Below are 22,664 nucleotides of genomic sequence, written 5' to 3'. Positions count from 1 at the left end.
TATTTTTACCCTGCAGAAGATTCGGTTGTTCTGCTGCTGATCTGAGGACCAGTAGCTGTTTCACTGAAGACGCAAGAAACAGACAGAGAGCAAGGAAAGCAAGTTCAGTTATTGTTATCCTTGGACCTAAAGAGGAACGACGTAGAGTCAACACACAGCTTCAGTTATTACAGCTGGAAACTAGAGATCAGGATGACCTCTGACCTCTGACCAGAACCTTCAGAGCCACATAAAGTTACAAAGTGGGCCTTCTACCAGCAGCAGAACATTTCCAGGACCAGAGGACTAAAGTCTCAGATCAGAGAAACTCATCCAGGCTATTTCTCTTTAGAGGCTTTGATTCCTGCAGCAGCGTCTTCACAGGTATGATTGACAACCCAACCGTCCAGAACGCTGCTGCTGGAGTTCTGACTAGAACCAGGAGGATAGAGACACCACCCAGTTCTACACCACCCAATTCTACAGTCCTTCACTGAGACAATAAGCTCATTAGTTTATAAATCACAGATTAAAATCTGCTGTCGTCTCAATCTTCCAGACCTCTCAGGTCTTCTGGTTCTGGTTCTGCTCTACATCCCCAGATGGTTTTATTTGTTTTATGTAATTATTTTTGTTTTATTTTATTTCATTTCAACTCTTTCATTTGTATTTTACTGTATGTATTTAAATTAATAAGTAGATTCTAGGAGAATTTTCTTGTTTTTCAGGTTCTGCAGTTTGTAAGTTGGTTCTTTTGGATCATTTTATTAGCTCTAACGTCGGGTTAAACATCTCTGTTGTCTGTTTCTGGGTTTTCTGCTTTGTAGATCCGTCAGTAGCGTCCGGCACAGTCCAGTCAGCTGCTGGTTCCGATCAGCTGCGGGTTCTACGCTGGTGGCCCGTTTCAGGCAACGTCAGGTTCAGGTTCTGAGTCAACAACTGCACTTGAAGCTGGTGACTCATAAATACACCGACGCTGTTACGGTGCGACTGCAGACAGGCTGCGGGTCAGAGGTCATTCTGACTTACTGGGGGCTTGTCCGGGGCAACAGGTGCTCACTGTGACTTTAATCCGTCACTTTTAAGAAACACATTTACTTAAAAATAGATATTTTTATCTATTTTTATCTGTGGTTGTTAAAACAGGAATTTACTGCCATATTTTCATCTTAACCTCTATAACCATGACTGTCTGCTGACATCATCAATACGTCCAGCATTTACAGGCCACATGTTCATCATCAGCCTGGCAGCAGACAGTCGGTCTGTCTGGACGGCCGATGCGGTCCAGAATGTCAGCACACCCATTTTCAGGGTTAGGCATGTGAAAATGAGAGGTTCAGGGTTAGTGGTGCTTCATCGTCATGACGACAGGGTGTGAATTAAGTTTTAGGTAAAGTTAAATTAAAGAAAAAACTGTTGGGAATGGTCAGGTGATTTGAGTTTAGGTTGGGTTTGGGTCAGGATTGTACTGGTAATGGTTCGGTTAAAGGTACACTGCAAAAACACAAAAATTACCAGGTAGTTTTGTCCAGTTTCTAGTGCAAAAATCTTAATACACCCGAAATAAGACAAAACTAACTTATCAGTAACTTTCCAGCAAAATAAAGGCGCATTTGACATAGAGACATTTTCAACTTATGTAAAAATGTATTATAAAAATTACATACTGCAGCTTTAATGTTGATAAAAAAATTTGGAGAAATGTCTTATCATAAGTAAAATAATCTGCCAGTGAAACTGCAACTTTTTCATAATTATTTATATGAAAATGTATAAATTAAATGAGAAATAATTAACTTAAAATGAACTTCTGTTATTGTAAGTTAGTTTTGTCTCAATTCAAATGTACGAAGATATTCAGACTAGAAGCTAGAACAAAAATACTTAATACTGTAATGAGATTTAGTTTTTACAGTGTGAAGGTCAGATAGTAGAAATGAATGGAAGTCAATGCAAAGTGCCAGTGAAAATAGAAAGACATACTGTGTGTGTGTGAGGGTGTGTGTGTGTGTGAGAGAGAGAGACTGTGGGTATTTCATGGCAGCAGGTGTGTGTGTGACACCATGTAGAACATATGTAAAATATGCAGAAGCTTTGACACTTGAATAACTTAATCTTGAGTAGTTGTGTGTGGGTGTGTAGGTGTGTGTGTGTAGGTGTGTGTGGGCATGTGTGTAGGGTTATTTTCCCGGGATGAGACATGCAACCAGGTTCTGCTGTGATGGACTTTTAATGACATCACATGATGAGGATGATGTTTCAGTAACTGAAGGAGTCGTGAAGATCTGGTCCAAGTTTCTCTGCGTTCCGACTCAAACTGGACAGAAAACATCAAATCAAAGATAAAACTTTTACGTTTGTGAAATGTTTTTGCTGTAATCAGAATAAATATCAAAGTTCCTTCACCTCCATCAGAAGCTTATCGTGTCGGTTTACAGGCCGGGCTGTCTCAGATGATCAGCCGCTCCCTTCATGTCTCCATGGCTGTGAATTATCATCATTCCCAGAGAAACTGAGCGCTGACGCTTATGTCTGCTCCAGCTTTCTATGGAGCTAAAACTGTCTCATAATTCACAAATGCACAGGACAAGATCCACAATAATAAGGATATCTTTAATTTAGTTTTGTCTAGTCATTATTTGCTTTTAAGATATCTATAATTTAGTTTTCACTAGTCAAAAATACATTTATGGTATCATTTGAATTATGGTGTCATTGAGATATCTTTAATTAGAATTGTGACTAGTCAAAACTAAAATCTAGATATCTTGAATTTACTTCCTGACTAGTCATAATTTAATTGTAGATATCTGAAATGTGTATTTCAGATAGTCAGTAATTCATTGTAGATATTTGAACTGAAGTCTCCATACAACTCAAAGGTAAATCTGACGTCATTTTAACTAGTCGGAATGTAGTTAGAGATATCTTAAATCTCTAAAACGTTTAGTCATAAAACAATTTGAGATATCTGGAATGTAATGGCAGTAAAACCGAATTTATGTTAAAACGGCTTGCCATACCCCGACAGTTTAGACCTCAGCCTGGCTTCTGGAAGCCATAGAGGTATGGCAAGACATTTTAACATAAATTCAGTTTTACAAAGCTGCAGACAGAAAGTCTCTCCACTGATTCACTCCACTTGTTCTTCAGCTTCATTAAGCTGCAGCTTCAGCAAAATCACCTATTGAGGTTCAATCAGCTCAACTTCAGTAACTTTCACATATTGGGCTCAACATGAAATCCACCAGGAGTCACTTTAGTGCTTAAAAACTGTATTTTTTTCCTCAGTATGAAGATAAAATGTTTTCTTTACCTGAAGGTAAAAAGAGCTTGAAGAAGCTTTTGAGTTTATTTCTAGGCTTGTTGAGATGAGATACTCACCTGGCATCTTTACACATTTTCCTGACCAGAGTTTGAACCAACAACCACCAGATTCAAAGTTCAGCACTTTACTGACTGAACCAACCAAACTGCAGAGGAGCAGAATTTGTCTCTTTTAAGACTGTCAGAAATCTAAAGTCGATTTTTGATTAATTATTAGTAAACACCTGAAGAAGCTGTTTGCTTGCAGAGGATCTAATTAAAGCAGCCAGTTCAGGTGTGATGCTGCAGGTAGTCACACCTTCAGACTAAGAGTTAGTTGATTTTAGTTGGTTGGTCGCCTCTGGTGATGTCATCAGAGGCTAGTTGTTGCTCTGCAGGAGACAAAGTGTCTAAAGAGATTCTCCAGAAAGATCCGGCTGCTGCTGCAAAGAATCAGATCAACTGGGAATAAAGTTGGAATTGAAGTTTTCAGCTTTTCTTCAGCAGCTGAACCAGAATCTGCAGTTTCATCCTGAAAACCAGTTTTTCCTGGTTCAGCTCAATTCTTCCTCTAAAACCAGATGTGAGTCTCTGAGGTCAGAGGTTTCTGACATCAGGAGGGAGAGCAGCAGAACCAGTAAAGATACTGGAACCAGTTCAGCTCAGCAACTGGAAACTGCAGCTTTAAGAGAGTTTGTAGAAATCTGCTGTCAGAGTTTGTTGGTTCTGATCAGCAGGAAACCAGAACCCGACCAGAACCAAAGCACTCACCTGATCCAGACTCTGCTCTGCTGCTACATGGAGTCTGACCCGGTTCTGAGCCAAACCTCACTAGAGCTGACTCTCATAAGGCTCCGCCCCCAGACTCCCCTGAGGCTCCGCCCCCTTCCAGGTGACATTAAACTCCTTTCCTTCCATGTTTTCCTCTCTTTGTTTCCATGGTGATCTGAGCTGTGAAACTCTGAGTTCAAATTTGAACATTTTCTGGTTTTTCTCAGTTTTCTGCTCATTTCCAGCCAACATTTTATTGCAGGAAATCATTTCAGGAAGGAACCAGAAGATTCTGGGAGATGAGACTGTAACCGACCTGAACACTGAGGCCCCAGAGCGCCCCCTGCAGGATCTGCTCCACCATCAACCAGACAGAAATGACAGTTTTATACAAGTTATTAATCTAATTCAATAGCTGATTTAATTAATCGAGTTTGGATTGAAAAAAATAGTTCTCATCTGTTTTTAAAAAACATCTTCAGTCTTAATACTGCAAAAATAAACTGCTGGCTAAATTAGTAGCTTAAAGCTGAAATCAACTTGAAATGTTTCTGCTTTTACTAATTTAAGCTTTGAAACTAAATGTGAAAACTTAAAAAAAAGAAAAATGGCAGGGAGGATTAAAAATAAGGTTTAGTTATTATATGTGTACACAGTCAGCTGCATAGAAAAAACACAGAGATTTTTTAAAAACTTTATTTGGTCGTTAAACATCCAGCAACCCATATTACATTAGAAGAAATATGAAAATCAATCATGAACCAATCAGCACATTATCCCAGTGATTCTCTGAGGTTTGAATAAACCAGTAAAATCCCAGTAAAGAGCCTGATGTGACACATCGAGTCCTAAAGTTCTCTAGAAAACTCAAAACATGAAATATGGAGTTAAAAAAGTAAAAACCAAAACAAACTGAGAGAAATTAAAGCTGAGAATCAATGACTATGATGCAAAACTTCATTATTTAGATTTTAGAATTAACATAAAAATATGAAAATATGTAAAATCTTTTTTACATATTTTCTGGATGTTCCTGAAAACTGCTCTAAGATCAGAGTTTCTGTGGGACATCCAGTTCTAAACTGGTTCAACTGGTTTCTGTGATGGAAGCTGAAGTTTCTCTGCAGTTTCCAGTAAAGCATCTTTTTCTCTGTGGAGCTTTGAGGAACATTTTCATGTCAGCAGAAGGAAGAAGCAGCAGAGAAAAGAGGTTTGAAGTGTCTTTCATGGCTTCAAAGCTGAACTGAAAATGATTCCCATGTTTCCATTCTCAGACCATTTCTGGTTCCAGGATGAAAATGAATCAGAGAGAAAAAAGATCAACTTTCCAGTTGAATCCAGTTCAGATCAAAACTCCATGAAGCCTCTAAATGGAGCCCAGTTTGAATTGGATCTTTATTGATCCAAAGAGACAAACAATATCAGACACTAAATGACAAACATGAGAAAATAGACAGGAGGGAAATCTTGGAGGTCAGAGGTCATCATCATGATCCAGTCAGTCTCTTTACACTCAAACTGCTGCAGCTTCAACCTCTGAGGATCAGCAGGACACAGAGACCATTGTATAACTTTACAGAGATCCAAACCTGCAGAGAGAAGAAGGAAGGAGAGAGCAGATCAGTGAGTGTTTCCAGCCTCTCTCCAGCAGCAGTCAGTGACGCAGCACATCCAGTTGATGGTTTCCAGGCTGCAGTCAGACTGATCTCAGAGCTGTGACCAAGATGAACCTGATCACTTGTTTCCTGTTGAATGAGGACCACTGTCTCTAGACATGTTGGACGGCTGGACGCTGGAGTCCAGCTGGACTTCCTGGAGACATGGACACAGCAACAACACTCATCTTCACACCAACACAAACGCAGGAACACAGCAAGCTGCTGCTCCTCTGATTGGCTGATTGCTGTCTCTGTGTGCAATCAGGAAGCCTGAGTCATTCCCCTCCCACTGAGAAGCTGCAGTTTTACTGGGAACACTGGATCTTTGCTTTGATAGGAACTGGTTTAGTTCAATATGCTGAGAGCAGCTGGACTCACTACAAACATTTACTTACCCTAGATCATTTACAAGATCCTTCAGCTGCTGAACACCTGACTCCTTCAGGTTGTTGTACATCAGGTTCAGTCCTGTCAGACGGGTCGGGCTGGACTTCAGAGTTGAGGTCAAATAATCACAGCTGGTCTCTGACAAACTGCAGCTGATCAATCTGAATAAAGAATAAAAGATGTGAGCTGAAGCCAACAGGATGCAGGTTAACCAGTCCAACAGAACCAGTTAAAGATTCTCATCAATATTAATACCAACAAGCTGCTGCTTCAATAAAGACCTGCTGACTTCAGAACCAGAACCAGAACCAGAACCTGGTACTGGGTCATATTGTGTTGGAGGATTTTAGTCAGTAAAATCATCCAGATTCTGATCAAAGTGTTGAAGCATCAATCATTGATTATTGATTTGTTCCTGTCAGATTCCAGGAGCTGGAATTCACTTTTCTAGACTGGGTTGAATGACCTTTGACCTGCTTCACATGAGGGGGATTTCTACACACTGGGGGTCCGAATGCTGTCCTGTTCTGACCTCAGATCAGCAGGTCCAACTCAGTTACACAGAGGGACTAAATTAAACTCTGGATCCAAGTCCAGGAACAAACTCAGAAAATATTTATTAGAACAGAAGAAATTAATTTGATTTATGATCAATTATATATAATTATTCACAGAAATATCAATAATTATAGAATTAAAATACCCCAATGTCTCCAGTCTGCAGCCTTCAGTCTGTAGAAAACCACAGAGCTCCTTCAGTCCAGAACCTTCCAGGTTGGTTCCGCTCAGGTCCAGTTCTGTCAGATGGGTCGGGTTGGACTTCAGAGCTGAGAACAGAGACGTCCAGCTGGTCTCTGATAAACTGCAGCTCCGCACTCTGAATAAAGAATAAAAGATGTGAGCTGAAGCCAACAGGATGCAGGTTAAAACTGAAATATGAATAAATAAATAATCAAAATGTAGAAAATTAATTTCCCTGAATGTAAAAGAAACATGATGAACTGATTCTAACATCTGATTCAGTCAAGCTGGTTTAAAGAGTCCAAACCAGCAGAACCAGAACATTTGATCCAAAAAGAAACTCAAAGTTTTTCTAAAAGTTTCTCAGGATCTTAAACTCAGTCGATGTTTTTCTCTCTCCATGTTTCCTTCCAGGCTCTGTATTAGCCGACTGCTCTGTACCATCATTTATCTACTGAGATATTTTATGTCTCCAGTTTTTGTTCATTAATCTATTAATGATGTTTTCTTGCTGGTTGTATTTTAACTGCAGCTCATTGCTAAGTATAACAGATGTAAACGGGTTTATTTCAATCCGTCTAATTCAGCGTTTTACAATATCCATTACAGCACACATTCTGAAAGTTGATCATTTTCTCATTTTGTGCTGATTCAGTTACTGAACTATCAACTAGAAAATATTTAGCCTTTTCTCTGTCAGATTGATGAGGGTCATTTAGTTCAAGTTCTGAATCCTTCATCAGAGACGGCTGCAGAAATGGGAACATTATCATAAAGGAAAAACCAGATTGTGAAGATGAATCATTTTAAATCTATTTTCCAGGTAAACCACATGAGAATGATTTCAGTGAACTGCTGAAGCTTGTTGCATACAAAGCATTACAAAGGTAAGATCTCACTTCCTGTCCTACAAAATAAGAGCTGAATCAAGATGTTTGAACAAAATGACTTTAACACCATAACCTTCACAAAGTCAGTATTTACTGTAGGACTGTTAATTAATTATCTAGTGTGTGATTTGTGGAACTTCAATAAAGGGAGATTTCATTCTCTTTCTTTTTGCAGCTTGACCTTTGACCTGCTTCACATGAGGGGGATTTCTACACACTGGGGGTCCGAATGCTGTCCTGTTCTGACCTCAGATCAGCAGGTCCAACTCAGTTACACAGAGGGACTAAATTAAACTCTGGATCCAAGTCCAGGAACAAACTCAGAAAATATTTATTAGAACAGAAGAAATTAATTTGATTTATGATCAATTATATCTAATTATTCACAGAAATATTAATAATTATATAATTAAAATACCCCAATCTCTCCAGCCTGCAGCCTTCAGTCTGTAGAAAACCACAGAGCTCCTTCAGTTCAGAACCTTCCAGGTTGGTTTTGATCAGGTCCAGTTCTGTCAGATGGGTCAGTTTGGACTTCAGAGCTGAGAACAGAGAAGTCCAGCTGGTCTCTGACAAACTGCAGCTATTCAATCTGAATAAATAATAAAAGTTGTGAGCTGAAGCCAACAGGATGCAGGTTAAAACTGAAATATGAACAAATAAAAAATAAAAATGTAGAAAATTAATTTGCCTGAATGTAAAAGAAACATGATGAACTGATTCTAACATCTGATCCAGTCAAACTGGTTTAAAGAGTCCAAACCAGCAGAACCAGAACATTTGATCAAAACAGGAACTCAAGTTTTCTATGAGCTGCAGCCTGGATGAGGTGAAACTATTTCTGCTCGTTCCTGATAACCAGCTGGAGACCCGACTTGGTAACTGGATCAGAACCACTCAGTTTATTCATTAATGGCCTTGGGTTCTTATTAAAGCTGCTGAAAGCCAATGGAGGCCATTATTTCCTAAGGAGACGTGACCTGATGAAGCATCATCACAGAGACGAGGCTCCAACCGACTGACAGCTGTCAGACTGAAGAGGACGGTTCCTCTCTGACCCGGCCCAACAGAACCACAGCTTCAGGACAAAGCTGAGGAACCTGCTGCTGCTGCAAACCTCACTTTCATTCATTTCATCTAGATTAGCTTTTCTACAATCAGTCATTTCTTAGATTTGGTCATTAATGATGATTTGAACTTGTCAGTGTTTGTGGCTCGACTCTGGAGGAACAACATTTCATTCTGGATGTAAAGATGAGAATCAGAAATGAGAAATAAAACAATCTGAATCTTTACCAAACCAAACTGAAACATCTCCATCATTAATTTACATCATTTGAATTATTTTACTAATTTTTGTTCAACAGTCAAAAACATTTAAAAGTAAAAAAACTGAAAAACAAAGTTCAATAATCTCAAAGTCTGAAATAAGAAAATAATTTATTTATAAGGTAAAATGTTTTAGAGATTTTATTCTGACATTTAAACAGGTTGTTTTAAAAGAAAATATATTAGAATGAAATTATTAATTAATCTAAATATTAAAATATAAATGAATGATTTTATTGTATAAATAAAGAAAACAAACCTCAGAATCTTCACTTTACTGACTGAACTCTCCAGGATCTCAAGCAGAGGCTTCAGATCAGAGTCTCCACCTTCATCTATGATGATCCGACTTATTTCCAGTTCAGTCAGATCTGGGTTGGACTTCAGAGCTGAGGCCAAAACTTCACATTCAGCCAGTTGGAGCGAACAGCCACCAAGTCTGTGATTAGAGAAGAAATAAATTCAGTTCTAATGAAATCAATCTGGATCATAAACAGACTAAAATATGATAACAGTGATGTCATCATCTGATCAACATCTGATCTTCAATTTACTGAGTTTGACCCCACAGAGAATCTGTGCAGTTCCTGGTTAAAGTCCAGGTTCTGGTTCTGGTTCTGGTCCAGGCTTCATGTCCTCAGACCTTCAGCTGCAGTCAGATGTTGAAGATCTTCTATCATCTGTGAAGGAAAGTTCAGTTTTCTCTGCAGCATCTGATGGAGCTGCAGCATCAGAGCCTCAAAGGACCTGAATGAAGGAAACTACTGGAGATGATGGAGAGGAGGAGGAACTGCTCACAGCTCGGACTTGGACTAGACCATTTGACTCCTTGAGATCTTCCACCAAGCAGGAAGTGAGTTAGAAATGAAGTGAGCAGAGCAGGAAGTCCAGCCTGCTGTGGACCTCTGGCATCTCTGGGTTTGTTTAGCCAATATCTGCTGCAGCATCTAGAATCATCATCATCATTAATAATAGTAGTATATTCTATAGCAGTGGTTCTCAAATGGGGGTACGCGTACCCCTGGGGGTACGTGGAGGTACTGCAGGGGGTACGTGAAGCTTTTCAAAAATCAGTAGGCTCCTCATAATAAGTCTTGGGAAAAATTATTTTGTAAAAAGTTCGATAAAATATAAATGTGTGTTCATGCACTGAATTTTATATTCAGTATTTAGTTTCAATATCCTTTAAAATAAAACGGACCCCCCCACCAAGTTAGTTTGACCCACGGACCCAGGGCACTCGTCAATGACCTGTCGTTATCATGATTACACTGTAACTATGGAGACGTGGCTAAAGCGTAGCAGCAATGCTGCTGAAAGTACAGATAAAGTGAAAAAGAAGGCACTGTACCTCTTTTTTATTCCAAAAATGTTTTGCCCGTGTCAGGGGGTACTTGACTAAAAATATATTTTTAAGGGGGTACATCACTGAAAAAAGTTTGAGAACCACTGTTCTATAGAACCATAGTTCCCAGCAGCAGGTTATTAAATGCTGCCACAGAGGAAACTGGGAGCAGACCAGTATCATGATGCTGGTCAGCTTTAATTTAGCCAGAGTGGCATCAGCTATAAAAGAGAACAAACACAGCTTGAATTAACATTTGCAAATGGAGAAAACATACAAAGCTCACATCTCAGTGAGAATCGGATGAGTTCTGACTTGGGGCTGAACGTCCCCTCATTTACATAGGATACATCACACATTACTTAGCCACACCCCCTGGCTCAAGTGTCAGGTAAAAATCTATACGTTACTTATCTGTAAGTTTCAGTTGAGCAGAGTTGCATACACACTCACAGCTCAACTTTAGGCGTTTCTCCAAAAAGGCCTCTCTGCTGATGGCTAAATAGATACTAGTAACTGAACTTCTACAAACTAGGCTCATCACCTTAGAATGTCTCACATTTCTAACTGCTGAACACCCTGTTCTTCACTTCTTGAGGAGGGTCAAAAGAGCATATGTCCTGTTGAGCTGCAACTGAGTGCAAACCTTTAATAAAAACATCATAAAGTGTACATTCAAATTTATTTAAACATTGTTACTAAATTTTTCCTTCACACGTCCTCTCAGACTGATGATCTGAGATGATCTGAGAGGAACTGGGACAAACTGGTTGTAAGAGGGACACATGTCTCTGCAGTGGTCTGTCCATTGTCTCAGAGGAACAAAGGTTTGCATCTCAGAAGAAATTGTTGCTAAATTCCTAAAGAGCTGAAGACCAAAACCCCTGGAGGACACAGAGCGTTTGGGTCCAGCAGCATTTTTCATGGTGAAGCAGTGAAATTTCTCCCAGTAACTAGAAGAAGCTGGGATGTCTAAAGTGTTGTAGCTCATGTCTTCCAAGTCCTTATGGAGGACAGCTAACAGCTTCAACAAAAGCTGCAGCTGTCCTGGATGAGCTGAATGTTTACATGTTTGCATGGCTGAAATAGTCCAAAGGATGAAGGAAATAGTTAAAGGCCAAAAAACAGAAGCAACTTGAAGAAAGAAAAAGAAACAGGAGGACTATAGAGCTGAATCAGCATTCACACAATGAAAATATCTGAACTCACCGAACCTTTCTGCAGTTTCTCACAGCTGGAAGCAGTCTCTTTCGTCCTGATTCTGATGTGTTGTACTTCTCCAGGTCCAACTCATCCAGAACCTCTGACATCTGCAGCATGAAGGCCAGAGCTGAACAGTCAGTCTCTGAGAGCTCCTTCCCTGAATCCAGCAGCCGTTGGATCTCCTGATAAAATGAGACGTCGTTCATCTCCACCAGACAGTAGAAGATGTTGATGCATCTGGCAGGAGAGATTCTATCAGAGTTCATCTCCTTCAGGTTGGTGATGATTCTCTGGATGGTTTCTGGACTGTTCTCTGTCTGACCCAGCAGGTCTTCTAAGAGGCTCTGGTTGGACTCCACAGTGAGACCATGAAGGAAGCGGACAAACAGGTCCAGGTGGCCATTTATACTGCTGAGGGATTTCTTCATGACTTCCTTCATGAACCCATCTAGAGATGTTTCTCTGTATTCTTCTCCCAGGAACGTCTTGATCACCTCTGAGTTCCTGCTGGTGAAGCAGTGGAGCATGTAGACTGCAGCCAGAAACTCCTGGACGCTCAGATGAACAAAGCAGTAGACTGAGACGTTGCGCATCCCTCTCACCTTTTTAAACATCTGAGTGAACACTCCCGAGAACAATGCAGCATCTTTGATGTTGATGCTGCACTGTTTGAGGTCTTTGTGGTAGAAGATCAGGTTTCCCTTCAGCAGCTGATCAAAAGCCAGTCTTCCTAGAGACTCAATCAGCTTCCTGTTCTCTGGATCTTCTTCAGCTATTTCTTCATACTTGTCCTCCTTGATGGTGAGCTGAATCAGCAGGAACTCTATGTACATCTCAGTCACGGTCTTGGGCAGCTCTCTTCCCTCTCTGATCTTCATCACATCCTCCAGAACATTACCAGTGATCCAGCAGAAGACTGGGATGTGACACATGATGTGGAGACTTTTTGATTTCTTGATGTGGGAGATTATCCTGTCGCCCTTCTCCTTATCATCTCTGAATCTCTTCCTGAAGTATTCCTCCTTCTGGGGGTCAGTGAACCCTCTGACCTCTATGGCCCTGTCAATAGAATTATCTGGGATCAAACTAGCTGCAGCAGGTCGTGTGGTTATCCAGAGGACAGCAGAGGGAAGCAGTTTCCCCATGATGAGGTTTGTCAGCAGAACATCCAGTGAAGTGGACTTTTTAACATCAGTCAGAACTGGATTCTTCTTGAAGTCCAGACAAAGTCGACTCTCATCCAGACCATCGAAGATGAAGAGAACATGGAACTTTTTAAAGTTGCAGATTCCTGCATCTTTAATATTGTCAAAGAAGTGATGAATCAGTTCCACTAAGCTGAAAACTTCTTCTTTCAAGTTATTCAGCTCTTTGAAAGTAAATGGAAATATGAAGTCGATGTTCTGGTTGGTTTTGCCTTCAGCCCAGTCCAGAGTGAACTTCTGTGTTAACAGTGTTTTCCCAATGCCAGCCACTCCCATGGCCATCACTGTTCTGATCCGTTGCTTTCTAGCAGGGTTGGGTTCAAAGATGTTTTCCCGTTTTATTTTTGCTCCTTGATTACTGGATGCTGTTTCAATCTGTCTGACCTCATGTTCCTGGTTGACCCCTCCAGTTCCTCCTTCTAAGATGTAGAGCTCTGTGTAAATATCATTAAGAAATGTTTTCTCTCCACGTATTGCAATGCCTTCATAGATAGATTCGAAGGTATTCTTTAGAGACTCTTTGAGGTCATGTTGACATCGATCATCAAAATCTGAACAGAGATAAAGACACAAGATGAAACACTTGAACAAATTAAGATTCAATTCATTGAAATTTAATTTGATTGTTTCTATATCAGGATGTTTAAACAAAGATCTCGTTCCAGTTATAGACCATGACGAGGATTTCATTTGGAAGAAACTGTCATGATGCGCGATGTGAGGCAGACGATGAGGACGCAGGTAGAAAATGAAGAAACAATGATTTAATGATGAATACAGAAAAAGCAACAATCTAAAGTCCAGGCAGCACAGATAAAGAGCGGAAGGCTAAAAAAACTGGTAGCAACTGGAAACTCAACTCAAGATAGTAGTAACAGACGTAACCAGACAGCTTGACAAGACAGATACGACAAGGACCTGACAAAGAACATCTTCTTCTTCTTCTTTCTGATTTTTACTGGCGGGTGACATCTAACATTAAGATGTATTATCGCCATCTACTATGGTGTGTGGACCAGAGTATCTTCCTTTAATCTAAATTCTTATATATAATCCTGTTTCCTTCAAAAATGTAATAACTGCTTTATTTATTTTACGTTTAATTAATATCTTAATAAGTTTTAATGTCTCTACATCATATTTCCTATTTAATCCAGTGTCCGAGCCGCAATCTTGTCATTACTACTTGTTCTTTTCGATTTTCTCCTAATATTTCTATATTCCCTACTTTCTTTTGTATATGAAATAAGTGAAGACCTTTAGTTCCTTCCTCCCACAATTGTTGCCATTCAGATTTAATTTTGCTCTTAATATCCATCCATCCATCCATCTTCTTCCGCTTATCTGAGGTCGGGTCGCGGGGGTAGCAGCTTCAAAAGGGAGGCCCAGACTTCCCTCTCCCCAGCCACTTCTTCCAGCTCTTCCGGGGGAATCCCGAGGCGTTCCCAGGCCAGCCGAGAGACATAGTCCCTCCAGCGTGTCCTGGGTCTTCCCCGGGGCCTCCTCCCGGTGGGACGTGCCCGGAACACCTCACCAGGGAGGCGTCCAGGAGGCATCCTGGCCAGATGCCCGAGCCACCTCAACTGGCTCCTCTCGATGTGAAGGAGCAGCGGCTCTACTCTGAGTCCCTCCCGGATGACTGAGCTTATCACCCTATCTCTAAGGGAGAGCCCAGCCACCCTACAGAGAAAACCCATTTCGGCCGCTTGTATCCGCGATCTCGTTCTTTCGGTCATGACCCAAAGCTCATGACCATAGATGAGGGTGGGAACGTAGATCGACCGGTAAATCGAGAGCTTCGCTTTTTGGCTCAGCTCTCTCTTCACCACGACGGACCGGTACAGCGCCCGCTTGACAGCAGACGCTGCGCCAATCCGCCTGTCGATCTCCCGCTCCCTTCTTCCCTCATTCGTGAACAAGATCCCGAGATACTTGAACTCCTCCACCTGGGGCAGGACACCCCCCTTGACCCGGAGAAGGCACTCTACCCTTTTCCGGCTCAAGACCATGGCCTCGGATTTGGAGGCACTGATCCCCATCCCGGCCGCTTCACACTCGGCTGCGAACCGCTCCAGCGAGAGCTGCAGATCACGATCTGATGAAGCCAAAAGGACCACATCATCTGCAAAAAGCAGAGATGAGATCCTAAGGCCACCAAATCGGATCCCCTCAACACCTTGGCTGCGCCTAGAAATTCTGTCCATGAAAGTAATGAACAGAATCGGTGACAAAGGGCAGCTCTGGCGGAGTCCAACTCTCACCGGAAACGAGCCCGACTTACTGCCGGCAATGCGGACCAGACTCTGACACCGGTCATACAGGGACCTGACAGCCCGTATCAAAGGGCCCGGTACCCCATACTCCCGGAGAACCCCCCACAGGGCTCCCCGAGGGACACGGTCGAACGCCTTCTCCAAGTCCACAAAACACATGTAGACTGGTTGGGCGAACTCCCATGCACCCTCCAGGACCCTGCCGAGGGTGTAGAGCTGGTCCAGTGTTCCACGACCAGGACGAAAACCACACTACTCTTCCTGGATCCGAGGTTCGACTATCCGACGGACCCTCCTCTCCAGGACCCCTGAGTAGACCTTGCCAGGGAGGCTTAAGAGTGTGACCCCTCTATAATTGGAGCACACCCTCCGGTCCCCCTTTTTGAACAGGGGGACCACCACCCCGGTCTGCCAGTCCAGGGGAACTGCCCCCGATGTCCATGCGATATTGCAGAGTCACGTCAAGCAACACAACCCTACAACATCCAGAGCCTTAAGGAACTCCGGGCGGATCTCATCCACCCCCGGAGCCTTGCCACCGAGGAGCTTTTTAACCACCTCGGCGACCTCGTCCCCAGAGATTGGAGAGCCCAACCCAGAGTCCCCAGGCTCAGCTTCTTCAATAGAAGGCATGTTGGTGGGATTGAGGAGGTCTTCGAAGTACTCTGCCCACCGGCCCACAACGTCCCGAGTAGAGGTCAGCAGCACACCATCCCCACTATAAACAGTGTTGGTGCCGTACTGCTTCCCCCCCCTGAGACGCCGGATGGTGGACCAGAATCGCTTCGAAGCCATACGGAAGTCTTTCTCCATGGCCTCTCCAAACTCCTCCCACGCGCGAGTTTTTGCCTCAGCAACCACCCGAGCCGCATGCCGCTTCGCCTGCCGGTACCCATCAGCTGCTTCCGGAGTCCCACAGGCCAAAAAGGCCCGGTAGGACTCTTTCTTCAGCCTGACGGCATCCCTCACCGAAGGTGTCCACCAACGGGTACGAGGGTTGCCGCCGCGACAGGCACCGACAACCTTGCGGCCACAGCTCCGACCGGCCGCCTCGACAATGGAGGCACGGAACATGGTCCACTCAGACTCCATGTCCCCCGCCTCCCCCGGGACGTGTTCAAAGTTTTGCCGGAGATGGGAGTTAAAGCTCCGTCTCACAGGGGATTCCGCCAGACATTCCCAGCAGACCCTCACAACACGTTTGGGCCTGCCAGGTCTGACCGGCTTTCTCCCCCACCACCGGAGCCAACTCACCACCAGGTAGTGGTCAGTGGACAGCTCCGCACCTCTCTTCACCCGAGTGTCCAAGACATACGGCCGCAGATCCGATGAAATGACGACAAAGTCGATCATCGAACTGCGGCCTAGGGTGTCCTGGTGCCAAGTGCACATATGAACACCCTTATGCCTGAACATGGTGTTCGATATGGACAATCCATGACGAGCACAGAAGTCCAACAACAGAACACCATTCGAGTTCAGATCGGGGGGGCCGTTCCTCCCAACCACGCCCCTCCAGGTCTCACTGTCATTGCCCACGTGAGCGTTGAAGTCCCCCAGTAGAACAAGGGAGTCCCCCGGAGGAGCACTCTCCAGTACCCCCTCTAAGGACTCCAAAAAGGGTGGGTAATCTGAACTGTCGTTCGGCCCGTAAGCACAAACTACAGTCAGGACCCGTCCCCCCACCCGTAGGCGGAGGGAGGCTACCCTCTCGTTCACCGGAGTAAACCCCAACGTACAGGCGCCGAGATGGGGAGCAACAAGTATGCCCACTCCTGCCCGACGCCTCTCACCTTGGGCAACTCCAGAGTGGAAGTATGTCCAGCCCCTCTCAAGGAGGCTGGTTCCAGAACCAGGGCCGTGTGTCGAGGTGAGACCGACTATTTCTAGCCGGAACCTCTCAACCTCACACACTAGCTCCGGCTCCTTCCCCACCAGAGAGGTGACATTCCACGTCCCAAGAGCCAGCTTCTGCAACCGAGGATCGGATCGCCAGGGTCCCCTCCCTCTGCCGCCACCCATCCCACACTGCACCCGACCCCTTTGGCCCCTCTCACAGGTGGTGGGCCCATGGGAGGGGGGACCCATGTTTCCTCTTCGGGCTGAGCCCGGCCGGGCTCCATGGGTTAAAGCCCGGCCACCAGACGCTCGCCATCGTGCCCCCCCTCCAGGCCTGGCTCCAGAGTGGGGCCCCGGTGACCCGCGTCCGGGCGAGGGAACGCCAAGTCCAATGTTCTTATCCATCATTGGGGTCTTCGGGCTGCGCTTTGTCTGGTCCCTCACCTAGGACCTGTCTGCCTTGGGTGACCCTACCAGGGGCATGAAGCCCCAGACAGCATAGCTCCTAGGATCATTGGAGCACTCAAACCCCTCCACCACGATAAGGTGGCAGCCCAAGGAGAGGTAATAATTGATAATTGATTTTATTTCAGATTTACAATACGCTATTTCCATAATTCTACTTTGTTTTAAAGACATCTTAGCTAAATGATCTGCCATTTCATCCCTTCTATATCTTTATGAGCTGCTATCCACATAAACTTAATCTTTATTTGAGTTTGTGTCATTCTAAATATAACTTCATAAATTTTATATACCAACTCCATATGACTTTCAAATGAGATATTTAAAAAATACATTAGTGATGATAATGAATCTGAACATATAAGAACCTTTTCAGTTTTATTTTGCTCTACCCACTGTTATCCATCAGTATCGCTAACATTTCCACTGTATAAACAGAAAAATGGTTAGATGTTCTTTGTATCATCTAGTTCAGGAATAGCATAAGCCAATCCTGTTGTATTTGAAACTAAATCTTTTGAATCAGCTGCATATATAATTATAAAGGATTTATACATATTCTTAATTCTGTCATTTACAAAACTTACCCAGTTATTATCTTTATTAACCTGCATTTCTTTATAAACCTCTAGATCAACATTCGCATATGGAAACAACCAAAAAGGTGTAATTGGATAAGGCAGACAAAGAACATGGAACACAGGTGGCATTAAATACACAGAGGGTAATCAGGGAACGAGATACAGCTGGGAACAATCACGGAGTAGACAGGAGACTCAATTAACTGAAAACGACACAAAAATCTAACTTAACACAGAGAAAAAAACAAATCCTTGCAGAAACTTGAAACATTCAAATTATGAAGAAAACGAGTTATAGAGCAGTAACTGTGTAGCTTTGCTTGTTGATAATTTGACTGACTACAAACATCATGCTGAACATTCGAAGTGTTTTCACACTAGGAGTCGCCTCCTGCCAATCTGCAGGAAAACTTTTCCATAGTCTTTGACCTACAGCTCAGCAGGAGGTGTCCAACCATAGTGCTCCATTTATTTATTTTTTGCTATAACTGTAGTTAGTCACTGTTGGATGAGTTCACTTCCACTCAGTCATGATTGGTGAAGGGACTAACCTAAATCAGAGGAGTTGGACAACAAACTCAGCTGATTTGACAGGGCAGGATCTATAAAGTGAAGACGTTTGATCATCAATCTGCAGGCTCTCTGTCCTTTCATCCTCACAGCATCGATGGTGTGGCGGGCCTTGTTTGCTCTGGTTTGGTTCTTCTGAAGTATTTCCTCTTTCTCCAAACGTTTAAAGATGCCATCTGCCTCAAGGCCATCGAGAATCTGATCCAGGATCTCCTCAGAAACTCTCTCCACAAACTCAATGCGAACCTGGAAAAGTTTTTCCTCTGCAGAGAGAAATCAGAAACAGGATGAATTCAAACCAACGTCAGAAAAACATGATGAAGATCAACTATTCATCTTCAGTTTTTACATTCAGGTTTCACAGAAGCTCACAATGTTTCCACCAGAGCTTCACTGAACAGGAAGCATGAAAACAATAAATACCATGAAAACAATAAATACATACTCAGGCTGTTGTTCATCACATAGCAGCAACACAGGCTGTGATTGGTCAGTTTGTTTCTTTATGATGGTAAATTTCTGTTTCTGATCACTTACCAAAATTCACTTCCTGCTGCTGCGCCATCTTTTATCTGGAAAACATGAAATAATTTATTTTGGTCTTTTTGGAAGACTGAAAAGAATCTAAAAATACTGGATTAGAGATGGAAAATACTCATTTAAATCACATGACAATCATCAACACACCACCAAAAAAATATTTCTTTAATTCTTCAAACTAAAATATACCTTTATGAAAACTTGATCCTTGATCCTTACAGAAAACCTGAAATAAAGACTAACTTACCAAATTTTTCTGTGTTCTTGTTAAGGGTTGAATCTTACTGCCAGTCATTCTAGGATCAGATTTCCTTTAGGCTGAAATGAAAACTTAAACATTTTTAATTTTTTTTGTTGCCATTGGGACAGTATTGTGTTGCTGCTCCCCCTAGCATCAGCTGAAGAAAGCTCCTCCAGAAATACATCTGGCCTCCTACTCGGGTGTTTAGTTTTCACATGACCAGTTGTCCTCACCGTCTCTGCAGTCTTCCTCTGAGTGATGAGGAAGAGACACAGAGGGATGAGAGGAACGAATTTGGACTGACAGAGTTACATCCTGCTGACTGGTTTTGATGAAACTGGTGAATGGGACCAAACTGAAGAACTCAGTGGAATTAAAAAGGGGCGTGGCCAAAAACTATCCAACCCTCCCTGAAGGTAACCCAATCAAAACGGCATAATAAAAATATTTGAAATTTGGTACACAAAGCCTTCAAGACAGGAAATAAACTATTGGAGGTAGTATCTAAAAATTAACATGTCAGTTGTTTTGGGTCAAAGGTCATTTTTGACATTTCACACATACTGAATTTTGACAAAGTCAAAGGAATTTAGATTCATTGGCTTCATACATTAGGTATGTCTATTAACCTTGGAGGATTAAAAGTTATCAAAATGTTGGGGTGTGCTGTGGTGGTACAGGGGTTAAACACAACCCAGATATGGAGGCCCTAGTCCTCAATGTGGCCATCGCAGGTTCAATTCCCAGCCTGGCGACCTTTACCACGTCTTCTCCTTCTCTCATTACCCTCTTTCCTGTCAATTAACTATCAAATAAAGACCATTAGAGCCAATTAAACATAAAAAAAGTTATCAAAATGTTGAATTTTTGGGTCCAGACCTCAAAGTTTGATGTCTCGCCAATAAAAGTATCGCAGAGTCAAACAGACTGACTTTAACAGGAGGGGAAAAGGCATTAGGTTGTTTTTTCCCCTCCAGCAGAGCTGTAGACCAGAACTCTTTCCTTTAGAAGAACCAACTGTACACGGATCTGACTGAGGGCTAGAAAAAAAGAGCATGAACTGAAGCTCTGTACATCTGAATCCTGAGACTAAATCAGACATGCAGATAAATCACTGTCTTCAGTTTCTCACACTGGAGAATCACAGATGGATCGGGGATTAATCTGAGACGCTGAAACCTGCTGAAGCCTGAAATATTCCTCCACTCCTCAGTGGAACAATAAGACCTTCATGAAAACAGAAAACTAACTGTCTCTGAAGTCTGACAATAATGAGAGGATTAATATATGAGCTCCAAATGTTTCTTCCTTTAAACATCTCTACCTGCTGTAAGGAGATAACAGCTGATTGCAATATGACTCAATAAAATCAATCTTCCTTCAACAAACACCATCAGGAGTGTGTAATCTGTGGTTCTTTGGTTCCACTGGGTGATGGGACAGATTGAGATTCCTGATAATTAGTTCATCTTCAGAGCTGATTACAGCAGACATCACCTCTCAGGGCTGATTTATCTTAAAACCTAAACATTCAAAGTCAATTATTCTCGTGTTCGTGTCCAGAATAATCACTGTTCTTAAAGAAGGTTCAACAAACTCTGCTTCTATAAACTCTGAGTTAACTTAGCCTGAACCTGAGATCCTGGTTCCAAATTTTTTTTTATCTCAAGATCAATAAGCTGCATATGAAGAATCAAGAACCACAGGAAGTGAATTTCTGATGCTTTGATCTAACATGTTCTGATGTCATTAGATTGTTGTCCCTCCAGAGGGCGCTGTTGCTTCTTTACAGTTTGATCAGCTTTCAACTGAACCACCTGCGGCCTGGACTGACATGAAGATTGATTTGGTTGAAAATCCGAAAACTTTTTATCAGTTTCCTTCCATGTCACAATTATGCAACAGCTTAAAGAATACTGATATAATATATTTAATATAATACTTTGTTTTGGTCTTAAAAATACCATATTAAATGGGAAATGAAAATATGATGATGTTTAAAGAGTGTAAATACTTTTTTATGGCGTTGGATTTAAAGTCAGACTTTAAATCTTTGTTCTTTTTTTTTGACCTGCTGATTCTGATTTTGGCCGATAGCAAATCTTTTGTCTGAAATGTTGCTAAATGAAGCAAGAAAATTACTGAGTTTTGGATCAGGGTCAATCTGGTTCTGGATGCATTTTTCCAGCATTTTTTGAGAGACCAAGAGTTTCTTCCTGCTTCAAGGAGCAACCAGAGGAAAACCTGGAAAAAGATGGAACTCAGTGAGGAGGAAGAGAGGAAATCTGTGGACTGCTTAAAGCCGGTTCTGATCTACAGACAAGAGAAACATCAGTTTCTGATGAACCCCAGACTGATGAGGGACGGAGTGATGTGTTTCACTTTCTGATGATTTCAACAAGCAGGGAAACTAGTTTACAATGTTTTTGTTCTGGTTTTTAGGTTAAAACACCAGAGAGTCGCTGCAGCAAGAACTGATGGACTGTAAAAGTTAGATTAAGTTCTCAGTTTATTTAGGTTAAATCTGAGAAGGTCATTATTGCTCCACACAAACAGATCAGCTTTAGATGCTGCTGCCATAATGTACCACTTAATTTCTAAAGCACTTAAAATACAATATAGCATCTGACCAAAGTGTTGCACAAAAATGAAAACAAAAAATAAAATAGAAAAATATAAATCAGAACATCACAGGAGTGCAGCATTAAGACAGAGATGTTAACTCACTCTGGGTTAAAAGCTAAAAAGAAAAAAACTTGTTTTGAAACGAGCTTTAAAAAGTTATTTCATAGAGTTGATCGTTCATCGGGTTAACTGCATAGTAACTAAGATGTGTGTTTATGTTTTGTTCAATATTTTTGTCCTTGTCAGGCCTTTAATAAAGTAAACAGAGCTCTGCTGCAGGGACCCCACCCCATGAAAGCCGAGTGACCCAGGCTGAGGTGGCCGAACCCCGGGGAGCCTCGGTGGTTTCATCGGTTAGGAAGGCTCCAGAGAGCCGAGACAGACACGGAGGGACCCGGAGCGGCAACTCTTACCTGTATTAACGAGTCAACACGTTATTTCCATCCTCCGCTCAATTGGAGGCTGATCTCAAAAAGGAGAACAACGTTAGTTTTCAGTTCCTATTTCCACAGGATGTCACGTAACTTGTGTTTTCTTCTAGGATCACAGTTTGAGTCATACGAATAAATATGAACAGTTCAGTTGGATTTAACAGACTTAAAGAAAAATAGAATGAAGATGGAAAACCTTCAGTATTTCTGTTTTGCTGTTAGTGGAGCAGATCTGAAGCTGAGCAGCTTTTTTCATGAACCAGCAGAACAAACTGATGGTGG

The 22,664-nt window shown here is 42.3% G+C and overlaps 1 protein-coding gene across 3 annotated transcripts; it reads right to left on the bottom strand.

The window, feature by feature from the left end:
* Positions 1 to 302: 302 nt before the first annotated feature.
* Positions 303 to 22,621, bottom strand: LOC116712762 (protein NLRC3-like). Of its 3 annotated transcripts, none has more exons than XM_032552595.1 (9): positions 22,365 to 22,612; positions 19,333 to 19,577; positions 19,083 to 19,117; positions 18,527 to 18,808; positions 11,619 to 13,368; positions 9,324 to 9,503; positions 8,154 to 8,327; positions 6,113 to 6,265; positions 5,419 to 5,648 (listed from the first exon to the last, which is right to left on the bottom strand). In XM_032552595.1, the coding sequence occupies exons 3-9, from the start codon at positions 19,108 to 19,110 to the stop codon at positions 5,633 to 5,635; spliced, it is 2,583 nt and encodes an 860-aa protein (XP_032408486.1). In that variant the 5' UTR covers positions 19,111 to 19,117; positions 19,333 to 19,577; positions 22,365 to 22,612; the 3' UTR covers positions 5,419 to 5,632. The 3 variants fall into 3 exon arrangements, with proteins under 3 accessions (XP_032408487.1, XP_032408486.1, XP_032408488.1); XM_032552597.1 differs by lacking the exon at positions 8,154 to 8,327 and adding an exon at positions 6,808 to 6,981 and having other exon boundaries at positions 5,420 to 5,648; positions 22,365 to 22,610; XM_032552596.1 differs by lacking the exons at positions 5,419 to 5,648; positions 6,113 to 6,265; positions 8,154 to 8,327 and adding exons at positions 303 to 472; positions 9,048 to 9,049 and having other exon boundaries at positions 22,365 to 22,621.
* Between the last annotated feature and the right edge of the window lie 43 nt (positions 22,622 to 22,664).

The sequence above is a fragment of the Xiphophorus hellerii genome, chromosome 22, assembly GCF_003331165.1.
Source record: "Xiphophorus hellerii strain 12219 chromosome 22, Xiphophorus_hellerii-4.1, whole genome shotgun sequence".
NCBI lineage: Eukaryota > Metazoa > Chordata > Actinopteri > Cyprinodontiformes > Poeciliidae > Xiphophorus > Xiphophorus hellerii.
This window is presented reverse-complemented; position numbering and strand designations above follow the sequence as displayed.

What these genes read in the sequence shown, in the direction of transcription:
- LOC116712762 (XM_032552595.1), bottom strand. Translation starts at nt 19,110, where the DNA reads ATGGCGCAGCAGCAGGAAGTGAATTTTG. An exon ending in AGAAACTGCAGAAAGGTTCG is followed by an intron (nt 9,504 to 11,618) that starts GTGAGTTCAGAT and finishes CTCTAATCACAG; the next exon opens with ACTTGGTGGCTGTTCGCTCC. An exon ending in TGCAGGCTGGAGAGATTGGG is followed by an intron (nt 6,266 to 8,153) that starts GTATTTTAATTA and finishes TTCTTTATTCAG; the next exon opens with ATTGATCAGCTGCAGTTTGT.